The sequence below is a fragment of the Plutella xylostella genome, chromosome 15, assembly GCF_932276165.1.
Source record: "Plutella xylostella chromosome 15, ilPluXylo3.1, whole genome shotgun sequence".
In the NCBI taxonomy this organism is placed as follows: Eukaryota; Metazoa; Arthropoda; class Insecta; order Lepidoptera; family Plutellidae; genus Plutella; species Plutella xylostella.
Window position 1 is genome coordinate 4,899,619 of NC_063995.1, and position 19,362 is coordinate 4,918,980.

General features: G+C 38.7%; 3 protein-coding genes and 1 long non-coding RNA gene across 4 annotated transcripts; 3 read left to right on the forward strand and 1 right to left on the reverse strand.

Moving 5' to 3' along the window:
* Positions 1-14: 14 nt before the first annotated feature.
* LOC105398371 (mitochondrial chaperone BCS1) lies at positions 15-5,042 on the reverse strand. Its single transcript, XM_011570454.3, has 7 exons — positions 4,614-5,042; positions 4,135-4,274; positions 3,129-3,341; positions 2,409-2,547; positions 1,160-1,354; positions 558-701; positions 15-231 (listed from the first exon to the last, which is right to left on the reverse strand). Exons 1-7 carry the CDS (start codon positions 4,934-4,936, stop codon positions 111-113), a joined length of 1,275 nt encoding a protein of 424 aa, XP_011568756.3. The 5' UTR covers positions 4,937-5,042; the 3' UTR covers positions 15-110.
* A 552-nt stretch (positions 5,043-5,594) lies between these two features.
* Positions 5,595-8,348, forward strand: LOC125489634. The gene is made up of 3 exons (XR_007267111.1): positions 5,595-5,664; positions 5,761-7,634; positions 7,980-8,348. It is a non-coding gene; the product is annotated as an uncharacterized LOC125489634 (long non-coding RNA).
* Positions 8,349-11,362: 3,014 nt separating this feature from the next.
* Positions 11,363-13,340, forward strand: LOC105398408. Its single transcript, XM_011570501.3, has 4 exons — positions 11,363-11,641; positions 12,020-12,244; positions 12,456-12,629; positions 12,832-13,340. Exons 1-4 carry the CDS (start codon positions 11,445-11,447, stop codon positions 12,956-12,958), a joined length of 723 nt encoding a protein of 240 aa, XP_011568803.3. The 5' UTR covers positions 11,363-11,444; the 3' UTR covers positions 12,959-13,340.
* Positions 13,340-18,340, forward strand: LOC105398370. The gene is made up of 8 exons (XM_048625839.1): positions 13,340-13,572; positions 13,659-14,060; positions 14,142-14,235; positions 14,469-14,585; positions 14,695-14,866; positions 15,691-15,834; positions 16,061-16,401; positions 16,621-18,340. Exons 7-8 carry the CDS (start codon positions 16,061-16,063, stop codon positions 17,471-17,473), a joined length of 1,194 nt encoding a protein of 397 aa, XP_048481796.1. The 5' UTR covers positions 13,340-13,572; positions 13,659-14,060; positions 14,142-14,235; positions 14,469-14,585; positions 14,695-14,866; positions 15,691-15,834; the 3' UTR covers positions 17,474-18,340.
* Positions 18,341-19,362: the final 1,022 nt, after the last annotated feature.

Genomic DNA, 19,362 nt, shown 5'->3' on the forward strand with positions numbered 1-19,362 from the left:
CTTATAAAGAAACCTTTTTATAATATATAAATATATATTTATTTTATTACATGTATCACTATAGTATACTACATTTTATATTAATAAATACAATCACAGCTAAGATTTTCTTATCCTAGAGTCCATATAGTGTTGATATCTTCCAAAACGTCTTTTTGTTCAGAGTGCTTGTGGAACATGAAGTAGCCTTGGATCTGAGCTGGACTTACATTTTTCTTTGTACTTAATACTCTGAAAATAAAAATACATAATTAAAGTTCGCTATAAGCGATAAGACCGCCTTTTGTACCCTAGTTAAGTGTCTATGTAAAATTGTTAATTATTTCTGGGTGTACAAATAAAGAGTACTCTATCTATCTATCTATCTAAAGTATAATCAAAGAAAATACTGGAACAATATACTGATTTAAACGCAAATGTGTGCCTGCTTTAGGCCTGCTCCCATATAAATCATGTTCCCGTTGCCTGGTCAGTGTAGGTACAGGCCAGATAACTAAAGCTGGCACGTTCACAGTACTCACACATAATATGCCGTGGATCACTGAACTATTTATTACCTTTCCGCAAAAACTTTAGCGTTCTCCGCAGCTTGTTCTCCTTTGTAGAATCTCAAATACATGAGTTCAATTTGTTCTTGGTCACAGTATCCCACATACTCCTTCATATCAACTCTTCCAGGCCTAATTAAGGCGGGGTCCAATCTGTAACATTTATTAGTGAAGCACTGAGTTCAGACACATTCTTTGTATAGTTGGGAGCAAAGAAACCTGACCCCTCTGAGAGTCACAATGCTACATGAAACTGTAAAAGCAGTAAGGGGAATTTTGGGCCCAGTTTATGGATAAAATCTTTGGGGCTGCCAGTAGAGCTACACAATCCAGTGAAAATTTTCGGAGACAGATTGGTCTAGCTATGTCGAGGCCACTTATACCCTATTCTATTCTCCAAATCCAAAATCCAGTATCTACAATAATCTACATATATATTACACATTAATAGACCTGCCTACTCCGCAAGGGAGTACATTAGTACAAGGCGTGAGTGCGTGTGTGTGTGTTTTTTTTTAGACCTGCATTGCATTACAACAAAACAGACATTATGTGTATGAAGAAACACACAGTGTACAGTGTATGCGTGTTTCGAAAGAATTCCAACCAACCTGTCCAAGTAGTTAGTAGTCATGAAGACGATCCTGGCCTCGGTGGAGGCGACCCCGTCGAGGCAGTTGAGCAGGCCGCTGAAGGTCACGCGGTTGAGCCCCTCGTACGCCGCCTTCTGCGTGGCCGTGTCTTCGCGCGACACAAACGCCGCGTCGATGTCTTCTAGAAGGATTATCGACTGCTGCGGCGCTACGCTGTAATTAGAAATAAAGGTTCTTATAATGTTTTTCATTGTTTTGAAGATGTTGAGTGATTTGGGTTTTTAGGTGAGCGGAGGAAGTGAGAGGAGGTATGGAGTGAGCAGGCAGAATGCGTAAAGACGGAAGGAAGCCATTGGTAAATGTGCTGCTTGCTCACTATTGAATCTCTCATATTCATGAGTGTAGGTACTCTATGTGAAAACTGCAACGGCGACTCAGCCGAACTATAAAAATGTACCTTAATTTTCCCTGCTCTAACGTCGTAAAAACTAGGCCCTCCGGCGCCCTCGGCTAAGACTAGATAACGTCCCTCAGCTGTAGGTAACCTGGAATGTACCATGCAGATAACGTACCATAGTAGATGGTTGAGGCGGCCTGTGCAGCAGGTAGCCTGGAATGTACCATACCTACAGGATAACGTACCACAGTAGATGGTTGAGGCGGCCTGTGCAGCAGGTAGCCTGGAATGTACCATACCTACAGGATAACGTACCACAGTAGATGGTTGAGGCGGCCTGTGCAGCAGGTAGCCTGGAATGTACCATACCTACAGGATAACGTACCACAGTAGATGGTTGAGGCGGCCTGTGCAGCAGGTAGCCTGGAATGTACCATACCTACAGGATAACGTACCACAGTAGATGGTTGAGGCGGCCTGTGCAGCAGGTAGCCTGGAATGTACCATACCTACAGGATAACGTACCACAGTAGATGGTTGAGGCGGCCTGTGCAGCAGGTAGCCTGGAATGTACCATACCTACAGGATAACGTACCATAGTAGATGGTTGAGGCGGCCTGTGCAGCAGGTAGCCTGGAATGTACCATACCTACAGGATAACGTACCACAGTAGATGGTTGAGGCGGCCTGTGCAGCAGGTAGCCTGGAATGTACCATACCTACAGGATAACGTACCACAGTAGATGGTTGAGGCGGCCTGTGCAGCAGGTAGCCTGGAATGTACCATACCTACAGGATAACGTACCACAGTAGATGGTTGAGGCGGCCTGTGCAGCAGGTAGCCTGGAATGTACCATACAGTTAACGTACCACAGTAGATGGTTGAGGCGGTCGTCGGTGAGGCCGCGCTCGGACAGGTTGAGCACGCAGATGTTGTACTCGAGCTCGCCCGCCAGCGCCATGATGTACGACGACTTGCCGCAGCCCGGCGGCCCGTGCAGCAGGTAGCCTGGAATGTACCATACAGAACATTTGAAATTGGAAAATATTAAAAAAATGCTATACTGGTACTTATAGGTCGGTATAAAATGAAAACATAGGAGATCATTAAAATTTAATGGCATCATTGGTTGTTTGATATGTATTATTATTATCTTTATTATCAAAAATACATGCTGAGTATGAGTATTACAATAATTAAATGTCTGCCAAACTGTGAAAACCGTTTGTTGGCAGGTTACTCACATAATGACACTTAGGGCCTGTTTCACAATGTCTGGTTAGTGACTACCCGTGGGATAAAATACATTCTGTCACTGTCAAAAAAATAATAACAGAGAGTGACAGCATGTCTTTTATCTGGCAGGTAGCCACTAACCAGACATTGTGAAACAGGGCCTTATATTTATGTATGCCATGGCTTATATGGCATTGTTTTTTTAAGATTCTCGGATTTAAGCACAAAATTTGAGCTCTCCGGGTCATGAAAATCAGAATTTCACTTATAATTTGTTCAAAATGTCTTAAACTTGCGCGATTTTAGAGAAAGCCGGTGTAACTAGCCAAATTAAACTATTTACAAACTCTCACCTCTCCTATAAGGTATCCCTCTGTCAATGTACCACTGCGTGCTGTTAATGAAGTCTAAACAATCATCCCGGATGCGCTCCCCGAGCCCGGCTCGCAGCACCACGCTGTGCAGGGGGCGGCGGCGACGCGGGTGCCCGAAGGGACGCCACTCCGCGCCCATGGCCGTGTACATCACTGTCATGCCCTCGTGGGCCTTCAGGGCCATTGTTCGTGCTGGAATGTGATATAGGTAGTGTTATGAACTGGAATAAAGGAAGTTGTTGATAAAATGGATTGCCAAGATCAAGGCATACAAAGTTTAACTCTTCTTAAGGATTGTCAGAGTTAATTTGTTCACATCATTTTCATTTCACTTTATGATCTTCATTTGTCCTTAAGTGAAAAAAAACTGGTCTGGGTAGCTACAGGCATTGTTTTGGTCCTTTGGTAATGGGACTGGCGCATTGCCACCTCAGCTCTCTGTAACACATTGTGTCTAGGGGATACTTTCAGTACTGTGTTTTTAGATAGGTATAGGTTTATATGACTGTATATTTACAATCTCATCCAGTCATTATGCATTCAACCTACTCTTACGGTGTACCTTAAGATGATAAAATATATGAATCAACAAGTACAAGTTTGCTTTCTACTTACCTATACATGATTATTGAAGCATGTAATATTATACTTATAAAATTAATATTGATAAGATAGTTATTATTATTAGTTCTAAGATCTTGAATATGAATGAAAGATGCCTAATCTGCTATTACATATTATGATACTCATATTTATTATTATGTATGTATGTATTTAAGTATTTATTATTAAACATGAATGTTTACTACACTTTGTACACCTTCCTCATTTATAGTTTAAGTCTCTCCTCCACCCAAAGGTTGCCTGGAAGAGATCGCTTTTAGCGATAAGGCCGCCTATTGCGTTATATTGTAAATTGTTATTTATGTAAATTATTTTTAAGTCAATAAAGTAGTATTCTATTCTATTCTATTCTAGTACAAACCTTCTTCCAAAATATCATAATAGATCTGTTTGTTGTTTCCGAATGCTGTGAGAGTGACAGTTTCCCATGGTATGCCCATGTGGAGGTCTAGGGTCTGTTGTTCCCGTGTGCGGTTTACTTTGATCCATGTGCCTTTATAACTGTAAGTATACAAGAAAATTCTGTTTATTTTATGTTTCTATACTCCCTAAAGCCCTGCTAAACTAAGGATATTATTAGATTGTTGAGTATGACTTTGAATGAACATGTATTGGAATGGATGTATTGTGACAAGATGACCAAGTTGACCAACCCTACTTCTCTATCATCATCAGCCTCAAATCTTTTATCCTGGAAATTGGCCTAATTTTCTCTACTTATTCATTCTTAAATTGACTGACTAGGTTATGGAAACATAATTTATGTTTAATTCTCTGATTAAATAAAGCAATGGTGCACTCTTACTAAAGCAATAGCAAATGTTTAAAATATAAATTTACCTAAAAAAGTGTTGTCCTACACTAGGTATAAAGTCGTATTTGGTTTTTATTTGGCCGGTGTCTTTTTGCTCAAAAGACGTTTCCACACTCAGATGTTGGGTTTTCTTAGCACCTACATTTGTCATCCACTGCAACAGCCACTGGTACGACTTGTCTCTACAAGGAACCTCTAAAGTTATCATACAATGTCTTCTGAATAAGACCATGGAAGACTGAAAACCTTTGCGAAGAACTGCCGCACTAGCACCGACTCCGAATAGACCGAACCCAGCCCCAAAGTATGGGTTCTGGGACAATGCTGTTACGTACTCTACTATAGTCATTTTAGATTTAATTCAGAACTCGGATTAAATTGCAAAAGTTTACGTAATTTTTATTTGTTTGCTCATAAAATCAAAGCAAAAGCATGCAGTAACAATACAACAGCTGTTTTTGACATTGACAAATAATACAGAGCAGTTTAGTTGAACACAGAATAGTTTAGTTTAGAGCTCGGAATAAATAGTAATAGTAATATAGTAATATTTTTATTGCAACTATGTAAGTTTTACACTGCTCTTAAAATTATGTACAAAATGGTCCTTAACATAGTGCCCTGCGGGGTTATTGTCTATCTAGTTGATAACTCTCTTCACCGTGATCTTACTGTCAAAAAGCAAATTTTGACACTATTCGTATTGTGTATGTTCGGTTGGGGTGGAATAATGACGTCATAGTTGGTATGGGCTTCAATACCCACCGGCCGCCATCTTGTTAAAATTTTGTATGCGAATATTTTATCGAAACCCGAGATTGGTATTTTGTATAGGATAGTTGGAATCATAAGTACTAATTTGGGTTGGCCAACCGTCTTGTCTTGGGCAACTAGTAAATAGTAGCTTTTAAACCATAGAGTCACCATATAATGTAGAAAATAACGTTTTTTTTTGTAAATTGTGACGCTGAAATCTTCTTGTTCTTATGATCTTGAAATGTCTTGAACAAAATCATATTTCTTTGATGTTTGTTTTGTGAATCTTGCAAATTTTTGGTCTTCCATAATTAGTAAATAGTAAGTAATTAGTTAGAAGGAAATTATTTCAGTAGGTATTTGTTTTTTTTTTCAGTAAGTATAGGTACCTAACTGTTGTTTTAAAATTGGTTTCAGGGGACTCTGGTTATGCTCTACGGCCATGGATATTAACACCTATCCTCAATGCAGCTGTAGGATCCCCAGAAGAACACTACACTGATCTACACTGCCGTGTCAGAAATACTGTGGAGTGGTGCATTGGGGCCCTTAAAACACGCTGGAGATGTTTGCTGGCACACCGTGTGCAGTAAATGACTGTTGTGTACTACACAATATAGCAAATGCACACAATATACCAGTGACGACAACTTGCCTGCTGCTGGTAACATTCGGGTGCAGCATATTGGTAACGTGGCTTATGGTGCTGCTGATGCAGATAGGGCGCATGAGGGCCAACCTTGTCCAGAGGCTGTGAATTTCAAGGAACTAAAATAACCTGACTCTGATAGGCTGATTTTTGCTGTATATGTATAATTTAGTAATAAAAAACACAATTTATATTAATGGCTTTTATTTTTGATTTTAAATCACATAACTTCCTTTCACATTTTGCTTCTACCAGTCTTACTATAATCATTATTAAAATATTTTTTCTACTTTAACCTTGTTTAAGTTATGATTGCACATTGCCACTTTACATGTGAATGCCCATCAGAATTTTTGACCAGTTTTTGTAACTCCAGACCCAATTGAATATAATTCATATAATTGTAATGCTGCACTGTCCCATAGCCAACGTGCTGATTGTATGCCTAGTGGGCCGGGAGGGTACCGGCCAACAGCAAGCTCTTTATGTCTTTCAACGAACTCCAACAAAATGTCCATTTGTCGATCTGAGACTTTTCTTAAAGGCCCCATCCTGGAAATAAAATACAATATTAATGTCCTATTCAATCTTTTTTCTTGGCACATGATATGCCTCACAAAAATATTACTAACAAGCACAACCTGCACAAATGTGAAGATTATTTAATGGCTCAGTGATCAATCTACTTTTAATAACTGAGTTCCCAGTACCAAGCGTTAGATCTCAATCATCGACTTATATTACTAGCGTATCGTACTAGAAATCATTGATCTCAATGCTTTTATTAAGAACAATAAATGTTAATTTTTCACGACTTTGTAAAAATTTCCCATATTTCGTTCGTGTGTATGACTAAGTTTAAAAATTTAATAGTAATACGTTTATTATGTACTTACCTTAGATATAATGAACAATTAAAACACAGGATTCAGGTAATTATAAAAAAACACACACCAAAATCAATCTCTGTTTTGGATGGTTCCTTGTAGTTTGTTTTGACAATCATTTGACAATAGCTTCCAGTATCGCCATTTTTCTAAATAATGCGGCAAATTAAAGATTTGATAAATACAGTAGTCGTAGTTTGAAGTGAAATGAAGTTTTCATTTAGTCGGCTAACCAAATCACAGAATATTTTCACAAAAATTTTGCAACCTCTAGTGTATCGATAAATCTCATACCCACTATTCGTTTAGTGATCATGACCGAGATAGCCGATGCCAAAAGATGGTCAGCTGGGTGATTTTCTATCTCGGGTGTCATGGACTCGCGATTTCCAACCGTATAAATCTATTATGGGTTTCTGACCATCTTTTGGCATCGGCTATCTCGGTCATGATCACTAAACGAATAGTGCGTATGAGATTTATCGATACACTAGAGGTTGCAAAATTTTTGTGAAAATATTCTGTGATTTGGTTAGCCGACTAAATGAAAACTTCATTTCACTTCAAACTACGACTACTGTATTTATCAAATCTTTAATTTGCCGCATTATTTAGAAAAATGGCGATACTGGAAGCTATTGTCAAATGATTGTCAAAACAAACTACAAGGAACCATCCAAAACAGAGATTGATTTTGGTGTGTGTTTTTTTATAATTACCTGAATCCTGTGTTTTAATTGTTCATCATATCTAAGGTAAGTACATAATTAACGTATTACTATTAAAATTGTAAACTTAGTCATACACACGAACGAAATATGGGAAATTTTTACAAAGTCGTGAAAAATGAACATTTATTGTTCTTAATAAAAGCATTGAGATCAATGATTTCTAGTACGATACGCTAGTAATATAAGTCGATGATTGAGATCTAACACTTTGTACTGGGAACTCAGTTAATTAAAAGTAGATTGATCACTGAGCCATTAAATAATCTTCACATTTGTGCAGGTTGTGCTTGTTAGTAATATTTTTGTGAGGCATATCATGTGCCAAGAAAAAAGATTGAATAGGACATTAATATTGTATTTTATTTCCAGGATGGCGCCTTTAAGAAAAGTCTCAGATCGACAAATGGACATTTTGTTGGAGTTCGTTGAAAGACATAAAGAGCTTGCTGTTGGCCGGTACCCTCCCGGCCCACTAGGCATACAATCAATCAGCACGTCGGCTATGGGACAGTGCAGCATTACAATTATATGAATTATATTCAATTGGGTCTGGAATTACAAAAACTGGTCAAAAATTCTGATGGGCATTCACATGTAAAGTGGCAATGTGCAATCATAACTTAAACAAGGTTAAAGTAGAAAAAATATTTTAATAATGATTATAGTAAGACTGGTAGAAGCAAAATGTGATAGGAAGTTATGTGATTTAAAATCAAAAATAAAAGCCATTAATATAAATTGTGTTTTTTATTACTAAATTATACATATACAGCAAAAATCAGCCTATCAGAGTCAGGTTATTTTAGTTCCTTGAAATTCACAGCCTCTGGACAAGGTTGGCCCTCATGCGCCCTGCATCTGCATCAGCAGCACCATAAGCCACGTTACCAATATGCTGCACCCGAATGTTACCAGCAGCAGGCAAGTTGTCGTCACTGGTATATTGTGTGCATTTTGCTATATTGTGTAGTACACAACAGTCATTTACTGCACACGGTGTGCCAGCAAACATCTCCAGCGTGTTTTAAGGGCCCCAATGCACCGCTCCACAGTATTTCTGACACGGCAGTGTAGATCAGTGTAGTGTTCTTCTGGGGATCCTACAGCTGCATTGAGGATAGGTGTTAATATCCATGGCCGTAGAGCATAACCAGAGTCCCCTGAAACCAATTTTAAAACAACAGTTAGGTACCTATACTTACTGAAAAAAAAAAAACAAATACCTACTGAAATAATTTCCTTCTAACTAATTACTTACTATTTACTAATTATGGAAGACCAAAAATTTGCAAGATTCACAAAACAAACATCAAAGAAATATTATTTTGTTCAAGACAGTTCAAGATCATAAGAACAAGAAGACTTCAGCGTCACAATAAAAAAAAACGTTATTTTCTACATTCTATGGTGACTCTATGGTTTAAAAGCTACTATTTAGTAGTTGCCCAAGACAAGACGGTTGGCCAACCCAAATTAGTACTTATGATTCCAACTATCCGATACAAAATACCAATCTCGGGTTTCGATAAAATATTCGCATACAAAATTTTAACAAGATGGCGGCCGGTGGGTATTGAAGCCCATACCAACTATGACGTCATTATTCCACCCCAACCGAACATACACAATACGAATAGTGTCAAAATTTGCTTTTTGACAGTAAGATCACGGTGAAGAGAGTTATCAACGAGATAGACAATAGCCCAGCAGAAACCCATCATAGATTTATACGGTTGGAAATCGCGAGTCCATGACACCCGAGATAGAAAATCACCCAGCTGTAGGGCATAGCAAGTTTAATCTAGGTAATATTATTCTAAGTAAGTAATATAGAAAGTAACAAATTTGTATGTATTTGCTTACATAATAAAGATATAAAATCTACATTAAATTTTAACATTCATAATAAACTATAATATTTAACATAGAGTAGTTAATAATATAAATATTTCGTTCATAACAACAAAGATAGGAGTTTATAGTAAGTTATTTTAGTTATCAACTAGGTATTCATTTACTGTGTAGTAGCATTTCTGTGTAAGTAGAGTTTTTAATTTGGAAAGGAATTTACTATAGTTTAATTCGGATTTAATAATGGTTGGAAGTTTATTGTATATTTTTATGCATTTAAAGTATGGGCTATTGTTAAAAATTTGCATATTAGATTGTGGCACTGATAGTTGGTTTTTGTTCCTAGTGTTAATTTTATGGACTTCGTTTACCTGTTTAAATAACTCCATATTGTTCCTTACAAACTTGGCTATTTCGAAAATGTATAATGAAGGTAGTGAAAGTATTTTATGTTTGATGAAAAATGGTTTACAGCTAGTTGTGTTTTGGAGATTTGCTATGATCCGGAGACATCTTTTTTGTAGAACAAATAAGTCATGAAAGCGGTCTCTTGCCGAGAAATCCGAAAATTCGTTGGTTGCGAGTCGAGAAATACAGCCCAGTCTGTACACTGAAGGGAGAATTTAATTTAATTTCGAATAAAAATCATTTATTGACACCATTTAACACGGATATATGTAGAAGTAAGTGGGTACCTAGTAGTAGTGGAATACATAGTTAATAGTTTACAGAGTTAGGACAAGAAGGCTGTGAGGCGCATCCAACAGAGTTGGGCTGCATTCGGGAAACTTCGTCACATATTCTTCTCGGCCATTCCTCAGAGTCTGAAGACAAAAGTCTTCAATCAGTGCGTCCTGCCAGTGATGACGTATAGTGTAGAGACGTAGAGACGTGAACACTGACGGTAAGACTGGTCTGTCAAAATATGCAAGCTGAAGTGGCAGTGGGCTGGTCATATCTGCCGAAGAACCGATAACCGTTGGGGTAGACGAGTTCTCGAGTGGAGAGCACGAACAGGCAAACGCATTGTGGGACGCCCTTAGGTAGAGGCTGGATGAGGAACGCCGAGGACCGAGTGGTGTGTGGCACCCCTTGGGAGAGGCGTACCTAAGTACTTATGTCCAGCAGTGGATGATTATTGGCTGATGACTACAGAGCTAAATATAAGCAGTGAGACGGTATCTCGCACTAGGCATAGCATGTCCTTTAACGGTCTCGTCTTAACTGCCTTCGTAACTTTCGATCACTTCCCACCACGCTGGTCCAATTTAATTTCTTACATCTAGATGTGCCGAAAAAAACACGTTTTCTTGCAGCATATCCATAAATATATAAGTCGCGAGATTCGTTCCGTCTTTTTTCTACTTACATAGTCTACACTACAATAATAACCAATCCAAATTCGCTCTGAATAAAATTATTCACCCATCAAACTTCGAGCACTTATTTAGTAAACAAAAAACCGACTGTATTATGTTACGATCACGCTGTACCTAATAAAATAGCTTCGTCGGCCCTTTCAATAAATGAGGTGCGGGTCACGCGACCCCTATCGGGCGTCATTCTCGTATGATTGCGGGGCGCTGGGCCCCACTTCAAACTAACTTGTGTTGTACACAATTTCTTTTTAATTCATTATTCATAAGGTATTTTTTTACAACTATCATTATTATGAATTGTTGTAAAGTAAAAGAGGTATACTTAGGTTTATATTTAGGAGGTAGATAAGTTAGTAAGAGTACTAAGCACGTTATGTTATAAGCCTACCTTAAATGTTTGAACTGCTCGGAAGGTTCGTGCTTTTTCACTACAAGCACATATTGTATGTAGGTATACTGCATGCACGAGGAGTTGTGAAATCGGTACTACAGACAGATACACGGGTCTAACTTATACCCATTTTTGCCTATGGAACTAGTTAACTAAAATCACACTGACGTGACAGCCATACCACAATCTACGCGGCTACGGCATTGACAGGCCATGTGTTCAATAATCGCAGTCCTTCTCCTCCTGTCTTCAGCTCGAGGGTCTGGCTTCGTGGACACGGACATGTCTGAGTACTGCCGGCGCCGCGTCGCTCCCTCCGTGTTCCTGGCCAGACATGCTCCCGAGGCGAATGCTCACGTCATGTCCTTCAATCGTCTCGCTGAGCCTTATAGCTGTTATATTACTGTTAGGTTGGTGGTTGTGGTTTTTTACGAAGGTTGCATGTAAGAGATATATCTTTCAGTGTTATACTTATCAAATTTTGTTTTAGTAATTTAAGTTGTTGTTTAGTAAAGTTGTGTAGGTAGTTAGGTTATAATGAACTGTACCTAAGTGTTGCTTCTAGGAAAAGATTTGGTAGGTACTTTACTCTGTCGGTAAATCAATGAGGGTCATCCGTAGGTAGGTACGTATCAATGATTCATATAGGATATTTTTGTCAGTCTAAAACACTTAAAAATCTAGAAGGAAACCAACGCTGATGTTAAATGACCGAAGTACCTATTTGCAAACTTTATCTTGCTCATTAGCCTATTATAGTATCTAATTATTCATACTCACTCTTTCAGGACGGAGCCCGGCAGCTCCATGATCCTGGTGGTGCAGACAGAGCGCCTGCCCTCGGCCTGTCGCGCCAACACCGACCAGCTATTGGTCTACGAGGCGACGCCGCACCGGGGGTACTGGGCGGCCATGACCGATGCCTATCTTCAGCAGGAGGGCGCTTACCCCACTCCTAGCGTGGTTTATACGCTGCCGACCACGCCGTCGCTTCCAGCGACTCAAGAGGATAGGTAGTTTGCTTTACATACATATTTCGATGCGCAGTCATCAGTTAAGCTACTTGATTGATACTTTTCTCACTGGAACTTTTTCATTGACCGTGAGTGTATATATTTTGTCAATGACTGGGATCATCATTGCTGCTAATGCTAACGGACCTACATATACCTACCAGAATAAGCCGAACCTACCTACCAGAATAAGCGGTTTTCCCTTCTTCAGTGCCGAGGTATCAGAAGACAGTGATACTACAACTGAGAGTAGTACATCAGATGGGGACTTGTCGGGTCTGTTTGAAGAGCACCCGCCCCGGATAGCTGAGGCCAATAACAACAAGTCCCAAGCCGAAGAGGAGGAGGATCAATACTTTGATATGCTGATAAATGTCACACCAAGGTAGTGGTTAGGTTACCATCTTTAAATATTTCGCAGCTTAAATAAATTTTAGATTTATTTGTGCTAAAAAAAAAACGGAACGGTAAAAACTGATTTTTTTTACAACACTAGCCTTACTTAAGTTTTTTTTATGTCAAAATTATTTGTAGTCCTAACAGAAATTATTCAGGATCTATAAGTATATCAATGTCAAAATTTGCAGAACGGGAGAAAAATATGATACCAGTTTAATACCATTGGTACATATCGTGGCTCATAGAGGTAATGGAACTGGTTTATACGACTTGGAGTATAATCTTGCAAAGGTATCAAAATTGACGACCAAGTAAGATATCTTTTGACACTTACTACATATTTATTTCGCTTATTTTAATTTTAAATAATAATGAAACGTAACTTTCGGATTGTACCTAGTTTATTCTCAATAAGTTTTATTTTATTTAGGAGGGCTAGAATAGTGCCATGTGGACTTCTTACATATTAGATTGGCTAAGTCAGAAGTGGCGATCTCTTGTATCGGAGGCCAAGACTCACTTTGGGTCGCTGAGCCAGCGGAGTAAGTACTTAAGTAAGATTGGCTAAAACAACATTAATATTTCAGAAAATCAAAATTGTTCACTAAATACCAAGCCGATAGATATAAATCAAGGAAATTTAAAACACGTATGCCATTTAAGCATAATAATGTTTCTAAGTAAGTAAGTTGATGTGACTAATAAAATAATAGATTCATGGGTCCAGAAAGCGACTAAAAAAGATAATGTATCGATTAGGTTTTTCAGAATAACTAAACATACAACGAAAGGATTGTTTGAAACTGTAAAGACGACCTTGAAGAAATTGGTAGATAATAAGATTAATAAAACAAAAACTTATGTAAATAAAACTGAAGATTTTTTGCGATTGTTACACCATATTGCTTTACGTAAACAAAACACGAACAGTTAGTATTGTTTTAACCAGTTTGTGATTTTATATTATCTACAGCTTTATTTATATCATAAAATATATTATTGATGTTGTCAACAGTACTTCTGAATGACCTTAGTGGCTTCTCACCAGGACTATATGAAGACAATGTGACATACTCAGAATCATCGACTATCATTGAGTCAAATGCGGATAACAACACTTTCCATAATTCGCTTTTCACTGAACCTCTAATTAGCAGCACTCTAGGTATTCATATTACTACAGAAGAAATTGCCAATGAAGATACAAAAAACGATGATATCAATAAAACAATCACCAATAGTTATAAATATGACAGTGATGGACCTATAACGCAAACAATAAGTAGTGCTGCAAGTTTAGGAATCTATGACCCGGCGGCGGCGATAAATGAAAATAATATAAGAAGACACTTGGAAAAGCTCAAAAGAATTAGCTACGTTGATCTTTCCCTACCACATCCTTATTCTTATAACTTTCGTAAGTAAGCATAGTATTGGGTATACTATTCTTATATCTACAACTTAATGACTTAATAACGAATTAAATGTTACAAAACAGATAATACGACTAAATTAAAGGAAATCCCAACAACTACTGAAAACGTTTTGACAAGTACTTCTACTGCACCGCACTATTCTGCACTTTTTAAACCGTAAGATATTTATCTTACGTAACATGAGCCATTGAAAGTCATGAAACAGTTACAAGAACTACTTCGAAGCTACATTAATCATTAATTTAATCAAGTAATTTAATTTAGTACCGTAGTCATTAAAGATTAACGATCCTGTAGTATAAATATTACAAACACGATTTAAAATAGGGAAAAACTTAGCAAATCATCTATATAGTGTATACACATATATTTAGCATTATTACTTTCAGGATTACTACGAGTAGTTCTATCACAACGGTTGATCACCAGTCGTGGGAAAATGTCGTCCAAGCAGCCTCAGAAATAGCTTCGTCTCTTAACCATACATTGAAAAAAATATCACATCGGTATGTAAATCTCAACTGTTTGGGGTTAAGCTCGCAAGGAAAAGTTATATAATTATACATATAGCTACTTACTTACTTATTTAAAATTTTGCTTAAATGTATTTTATAGGGCACAGGTTATTCGCAAGAAACGGAGAATTGATACAATTAGTATAAACGACGACGCAAGACCACATCGTCTCACTACAACGACTAGACGACATAAAAATCGAAATCACGATGTGAAATTTAAAAATATTAAGGAGTTTGATTCTCTGCTTGAGCCAGATAATCATTATGTGGTAAGATATACACGGTGTTGTATAATTTGTATAGTAATCCGAAAGGAGGTGACTCAGGGTCAGGACGTCATGAACAGCTTTTGATATATATTTTGGATATTCACGGAAACTACAAATAATTTTATTTTATTTATTTATTTCACAAAATCCACAGCACCAGACAAAATAATAGCTTAGGTATTCTAGCAGCCATACATAGGCCAATTACGGACTTACATTATACAAAGGAATCACAATAACATCAGACAGAAAATAAAATATAAATAATTCATGCAAAATTTAGGTTACAATACAGTCATACAAAAAATTACAAAAGTTTACAAGCAATTAAAATTACAAGCAACAAAACATAAACAAAAATCATTTTAAATTGACTCATGTAATATTAAAATCACCTCCATGTCATAAAAAAAGACGTACTTAAAGTTTACCAAAAATCAAAATTTGGAGGCTAATTCTAAATTTGTAAATCAACAACTATCCTTGACGAAAAACCATTCCCTTATTCTATTTACAAAGCTCATTTGCGTTAAATGAAAAATGTCAAAGTCTGAGAACTGTGTAGGTATTATAAGTTTTAGGTAGTCGACAACTTATGGAGTTACTTGCGTATATAGTTTGTAAGCACTAAAGTAAGTTATACTAAGTAAATTATACATAATAATATGTACAACCCGCGTGAGTTAACCTGGCACCTGGTTGACAAGAACCTGACCTGTCATGTCGGGTACCCCGGAGCTAGTGAACGTGACACCTAGATCTTGTCGGGTCGGGCCGGTGGTAAGTTAACTCGCACGGGTTGTGCGTAATTTATGTGTTCCTAGTTGAGCGGGCCCTACCACCCGCGCCAGGAGCCATCGTCGGGCCGCCAGCGGTTCAACGTGTGCGACCTGCAGGCCGGCGAGACACGGCGCCGCGTCGTCGTCATCCCTACCGACAGGATCGTGCTGGCCATCAACAACTTCACGGTGCGTCATATACAGAGACTCTATAAAGTTTGAAATTATAGGTATTGCAAATATCGGTAGTGATTATATGAGAAAGGCTAAATATACTTATGATACGCTATCGAGTCGCTCCTTAAAGCCCGTGTCCAGCAGGTGATGTTTACTGTATCATTGTAAAGTAAAAAGCATCTATCACCAAATACTGATGACAAAGCAAACACAACAACAATCATTTCCATTTCCGTAGATGAAGCGCCTCACAGTGATAGTGACGAGCGCGCAGCAGCTGTGGGACGAGAAGGAGCAGTGCGCGGCTGACCAGCTGGAGTGCCAGGTGTACGGCGCGCGGGTCTGCGTGGACTCCTCCAGCGCCTGCGACGGCGTGCCTAACTGCGGCGCCCCGCACATCTACGACGAAGACCGCACGCACTGCAACACACCCTCCCTGCACCAGGGGAACGCCATGACCTCCATCACCGTCGCGGCGGTTCTAGCCACCGTCATCTACATCGTGCACTACTGGCTGAAGAGATGCGTGCCCAAAGTTTCGGATGCGTATTTTGTGTACACGGCCAGAGTTGAAAATGGGTACGTGTTGGTTGGCTATGCTAGGCTACGCCGTAGTATAGGATTTCGCCTTATATGCTACGCCGCGCCGTAGCGTTATTATTGAAACTAACGAAAGTTAAATTTAAAATAATTACTTTACTTTATAATAATGCTATCAGGAAACATATTTATACATTGCTTTGCATAATCCTACCATCAGATTACCTCCTTGTGTGTTTATCCCATCTATTATTTCAGATTAAACTTGGAAAGCGTTATGAAATCACCAAAATATGTGTCCGAACGCACTGACTCCCACGAACATGATACTTTGTTCCCTCCCGAAGATTACGAGTATGTAGCACCAATACCAGAGAAACAAACATTACTAAGAAAATTAATTTATATATTACTGTGTAAGTGTTTAAGGAGTCATGTGCGGAATAATATGTCGATTGAAATAAACAGCGCCGACCAAAAACAACGGTACACCTTTACTGAACTTGAGTTACAGAAAATATCAGAGAAATTTCAAGTAGATGAGTCTGTGCAGACAGGAGCCAGTTTGGAAATGGCAGGTCCTTCAGTAGTAGCCACTGTGACTCCGCTTGCCGTGCCATCTAGCTCGATACAGGTATCACCACAACAGAGTCAGCACGACATCATCAACAACGACTCGATACAAGAGCTGAAGCTAATACAGATGATGAAAGAGTCGAGAGCGAGTAGGATGGAAGTGTCTCCCGCGTCCCCCGCGACACTCAACAGTGAACAACAGGAGGCAGAGATGCAGAGCGCATTCTATGAACCACCCACCAGGTCAGTGACCCCTTGCGTAGCAGAGACCGCTTGCACTATGAAGCAGAGTTATCATGGTAAAAAGAGGATTAGATTTGACGAACTCCGGCCCCCTGTGATCACGACTTCGTCAAGTATGAGGGGTGCATCGAAGAAGAAACCCAGCGTAATTCTGGAGACAGGGAAGAAAAGCAGACCAGAACAGTTGAGTATAATAGAGGAACATTCAGAGAAGCCTAACACAGAAAAGGATGTCAGAAAGTTTTGGGGGAATATAAAGTCCAAAAAGAAACCACCACCTCGACGCCATTAAGAATAGTTCAGTACTTAGTTTATTTCTCGACGCCATTAGGAATAGTTCAGTACTTAGTTTATTTTATAGAGTTTTAAGTTAATCATCACGGAGATACAGGTACAGATGTGTTTATTTTCGGTAATAGATTTTTGTAAACAAGTTGATTAAGATGATTAAACAAGTTCTAGTGTTTACAAATATGTTTTACTACAAATTTTCATCACTTGTTCAGAAAATACTCGTATATATACGATCAAATAAATGTACTTACTGTCCCTTTATGTAAAAAAGTCATATTACACATATGAATGTCGGCGTTTAGAGCCCCGAAGCAAGGTGATTAGGAGCAGTTTAAATTGGTGATAAATGTAGAAACATAAGTTTCGTGTAATGGCGGAGCTCCGCCGGTCGGCGTCATTTCCTAATTACGAGCAATTGCCCGGCGGATGGAGCACGCGCCAAAACGACGCTTTTGTCATCTTTACTACATTTTGTGAATTAACTGTTGCGGTGCAGCTGTACTCCGGAGCGAAGGTGTATTAATAGCTCATTAATAATAAGTTAGGTATAAAGTATTAGCGTGAAGCCGTGTAGCAGTTTTTGGTTAAAATACGGTTACGCTAACTAGCAGTAAATTTTATCCTACCCTCCTGACCCATAGTGACTATGTAGGACATAAAGTGAATGATAATAAAGACGCAGGACATCTGAAATTTCTACTAATAGTCAGGAGACTAGGTACATATTTTACAACTGAAACAACTGTGGGGTAAACACGACTGAAAATTAACTTCTATAGTCGACCTAGCTTTACTGATAGTAACTATAATCATTAAAATTAAGCAACACATGGCAGAACAGCCGCTTGAAAACGGTCAATTTCAGATGGCGGTTTTCATGGCGCTTCCGTGCTTTGGACGGCACGTTAAACCGTGGGTCCCGATTGCTGTTTCTGCAGCAGTCGTAAAGCCTAGTTAGAGGTCTTCGGGTCGCTTGATAACATCTGGTAGTAGGATTGCCCACTTACCCGACAATTCTCTCAGCACAAGCTTGCTTGGGTTTGGGTTAAATTTTGGCCCCGCATGGTGGAGTCTCAAACCCTTCCTTTATTAGAAGGAGACCCGTGCCCCAGCAGTGGGGACGTGATGGGTTGTGCTTGTGATGATAAATGTCATAAAGGACGCACATACGATGTAGGTACTGTAAATTTTTCCTAGATATCTACTTGAACATGCAGCTATAACTACCTAGGTACTAATGGGTACAAAATATAGCCTACCGTAGAGCATCCGGGGTCGAGAAGCCGCTCAGTTTTATGTGGGCCAATAAAATTTATCTTAGTTCAACTTTATGTCAACTACCAAAAAAAAGATAGATGTAAAGCTGTCAGAATACAGGCGAGGAGTCACAGCGAGGTCATTTCAATTTAAATCAATTGAGCCAATTGAGTCCAATTGAGCGAGCGGCAGATTCTTCGTGCGTGCCGATGGCCGACGAGAGATTTTTTTTTATGTTTGCGTTCTGTTTGCTGCGACACATGTACCAGCTTTTACAGCCACCGCTTAAACAGTTTACAACCTGTAATGGCACTAAAATGCCGTCATTGTGTTAGAAATAAATGACATTGCTTTTATTACGATCCATTAATACTGGAATTATTTTTGTCTGGGCAATGGATATATGAAAATTAGTATTAAAGTTGTCTGGAAAGAAGGCATTGCTGCACACATAAGTTCCAATGTAATAGAGGGGGTCGGCAGGTTGCTACATTGAGGGATACCCAAAGCTCGAGAACAAAATTCTGCATCAGGTACATCACATGATCGTGATCAATAGCAGTAGATACGAGTACCTTACATTACAATCCACATATTATTATAAATCTACACTTAAGTAGAGGTAACTAT

What these genes read in the sequence shown, in the direction of transcription:
- LOC105398370 (XM_048625839.1), top strand. Translation starts at nt 16,061, where the DNA reads ATGAAGCGCCTCACAGTGATAGTGACGAGCGCGCAGCAGCTGTGGGAC. An exon ending in ACGGCCAGAGTTGAAAATGG is followed by an intron (nt 16,402 to 16,620) that starts GTACGTGTTGGT and finishes CTATTATTTCAG; the next exon opens with ATTAAACTTGGAAAGCGTTA.
- LOC105398408 (XM_011570501.3), top strand. Translation starts at nt 11,445, where the DNA reads ATGTGTTCAATAATCGCAGTCCTTCTCCTCCTGTCTTCAGCTCGAGGG. An exon ending in CCAGCGACTCAAGAGGATAG is followed by an intron (nt 12,245 to 12,455) that starts GTAGTTTGCTTT and finishes TCCCTTCTTCAG; the next exon opens with TGCCGAGGTATCAGAAGACA. An exon ending in CTGATAAATGTCACACCAAG is followed by an intron (nt 12,630 to 12,831) that starts GTAGTGGTTAGG and finishes CAAAATTTGCAG; the next exon opens with AACGGGAGAAAAATATGATA.
- LOC105398371 (XM_011570454.3), bottom strand. Translation starts at nt 4,936, where the DNA reads ATGACTATAGTAGAGTACGTAACAGCATTGTCCCAGAACCCATACTTT. An exon ending in GTAGGACAACACTTTTTTAG is followed by an intron (nt 4,275 to 4,613) that starts GTAAATTTATAT and finishes GTATACTTACAG; the next exon opens with TTATAAAGGCACATGGATCA. An exon ending in CGCCTCAACCATCTACTGTG is followed by an intron (nt 1,355 to 2,408) that starts GTACGTTAACTG and finishes TTCTAATTACAG; the next exon opens with CGTAGCGCCGCAGCAGTCGA.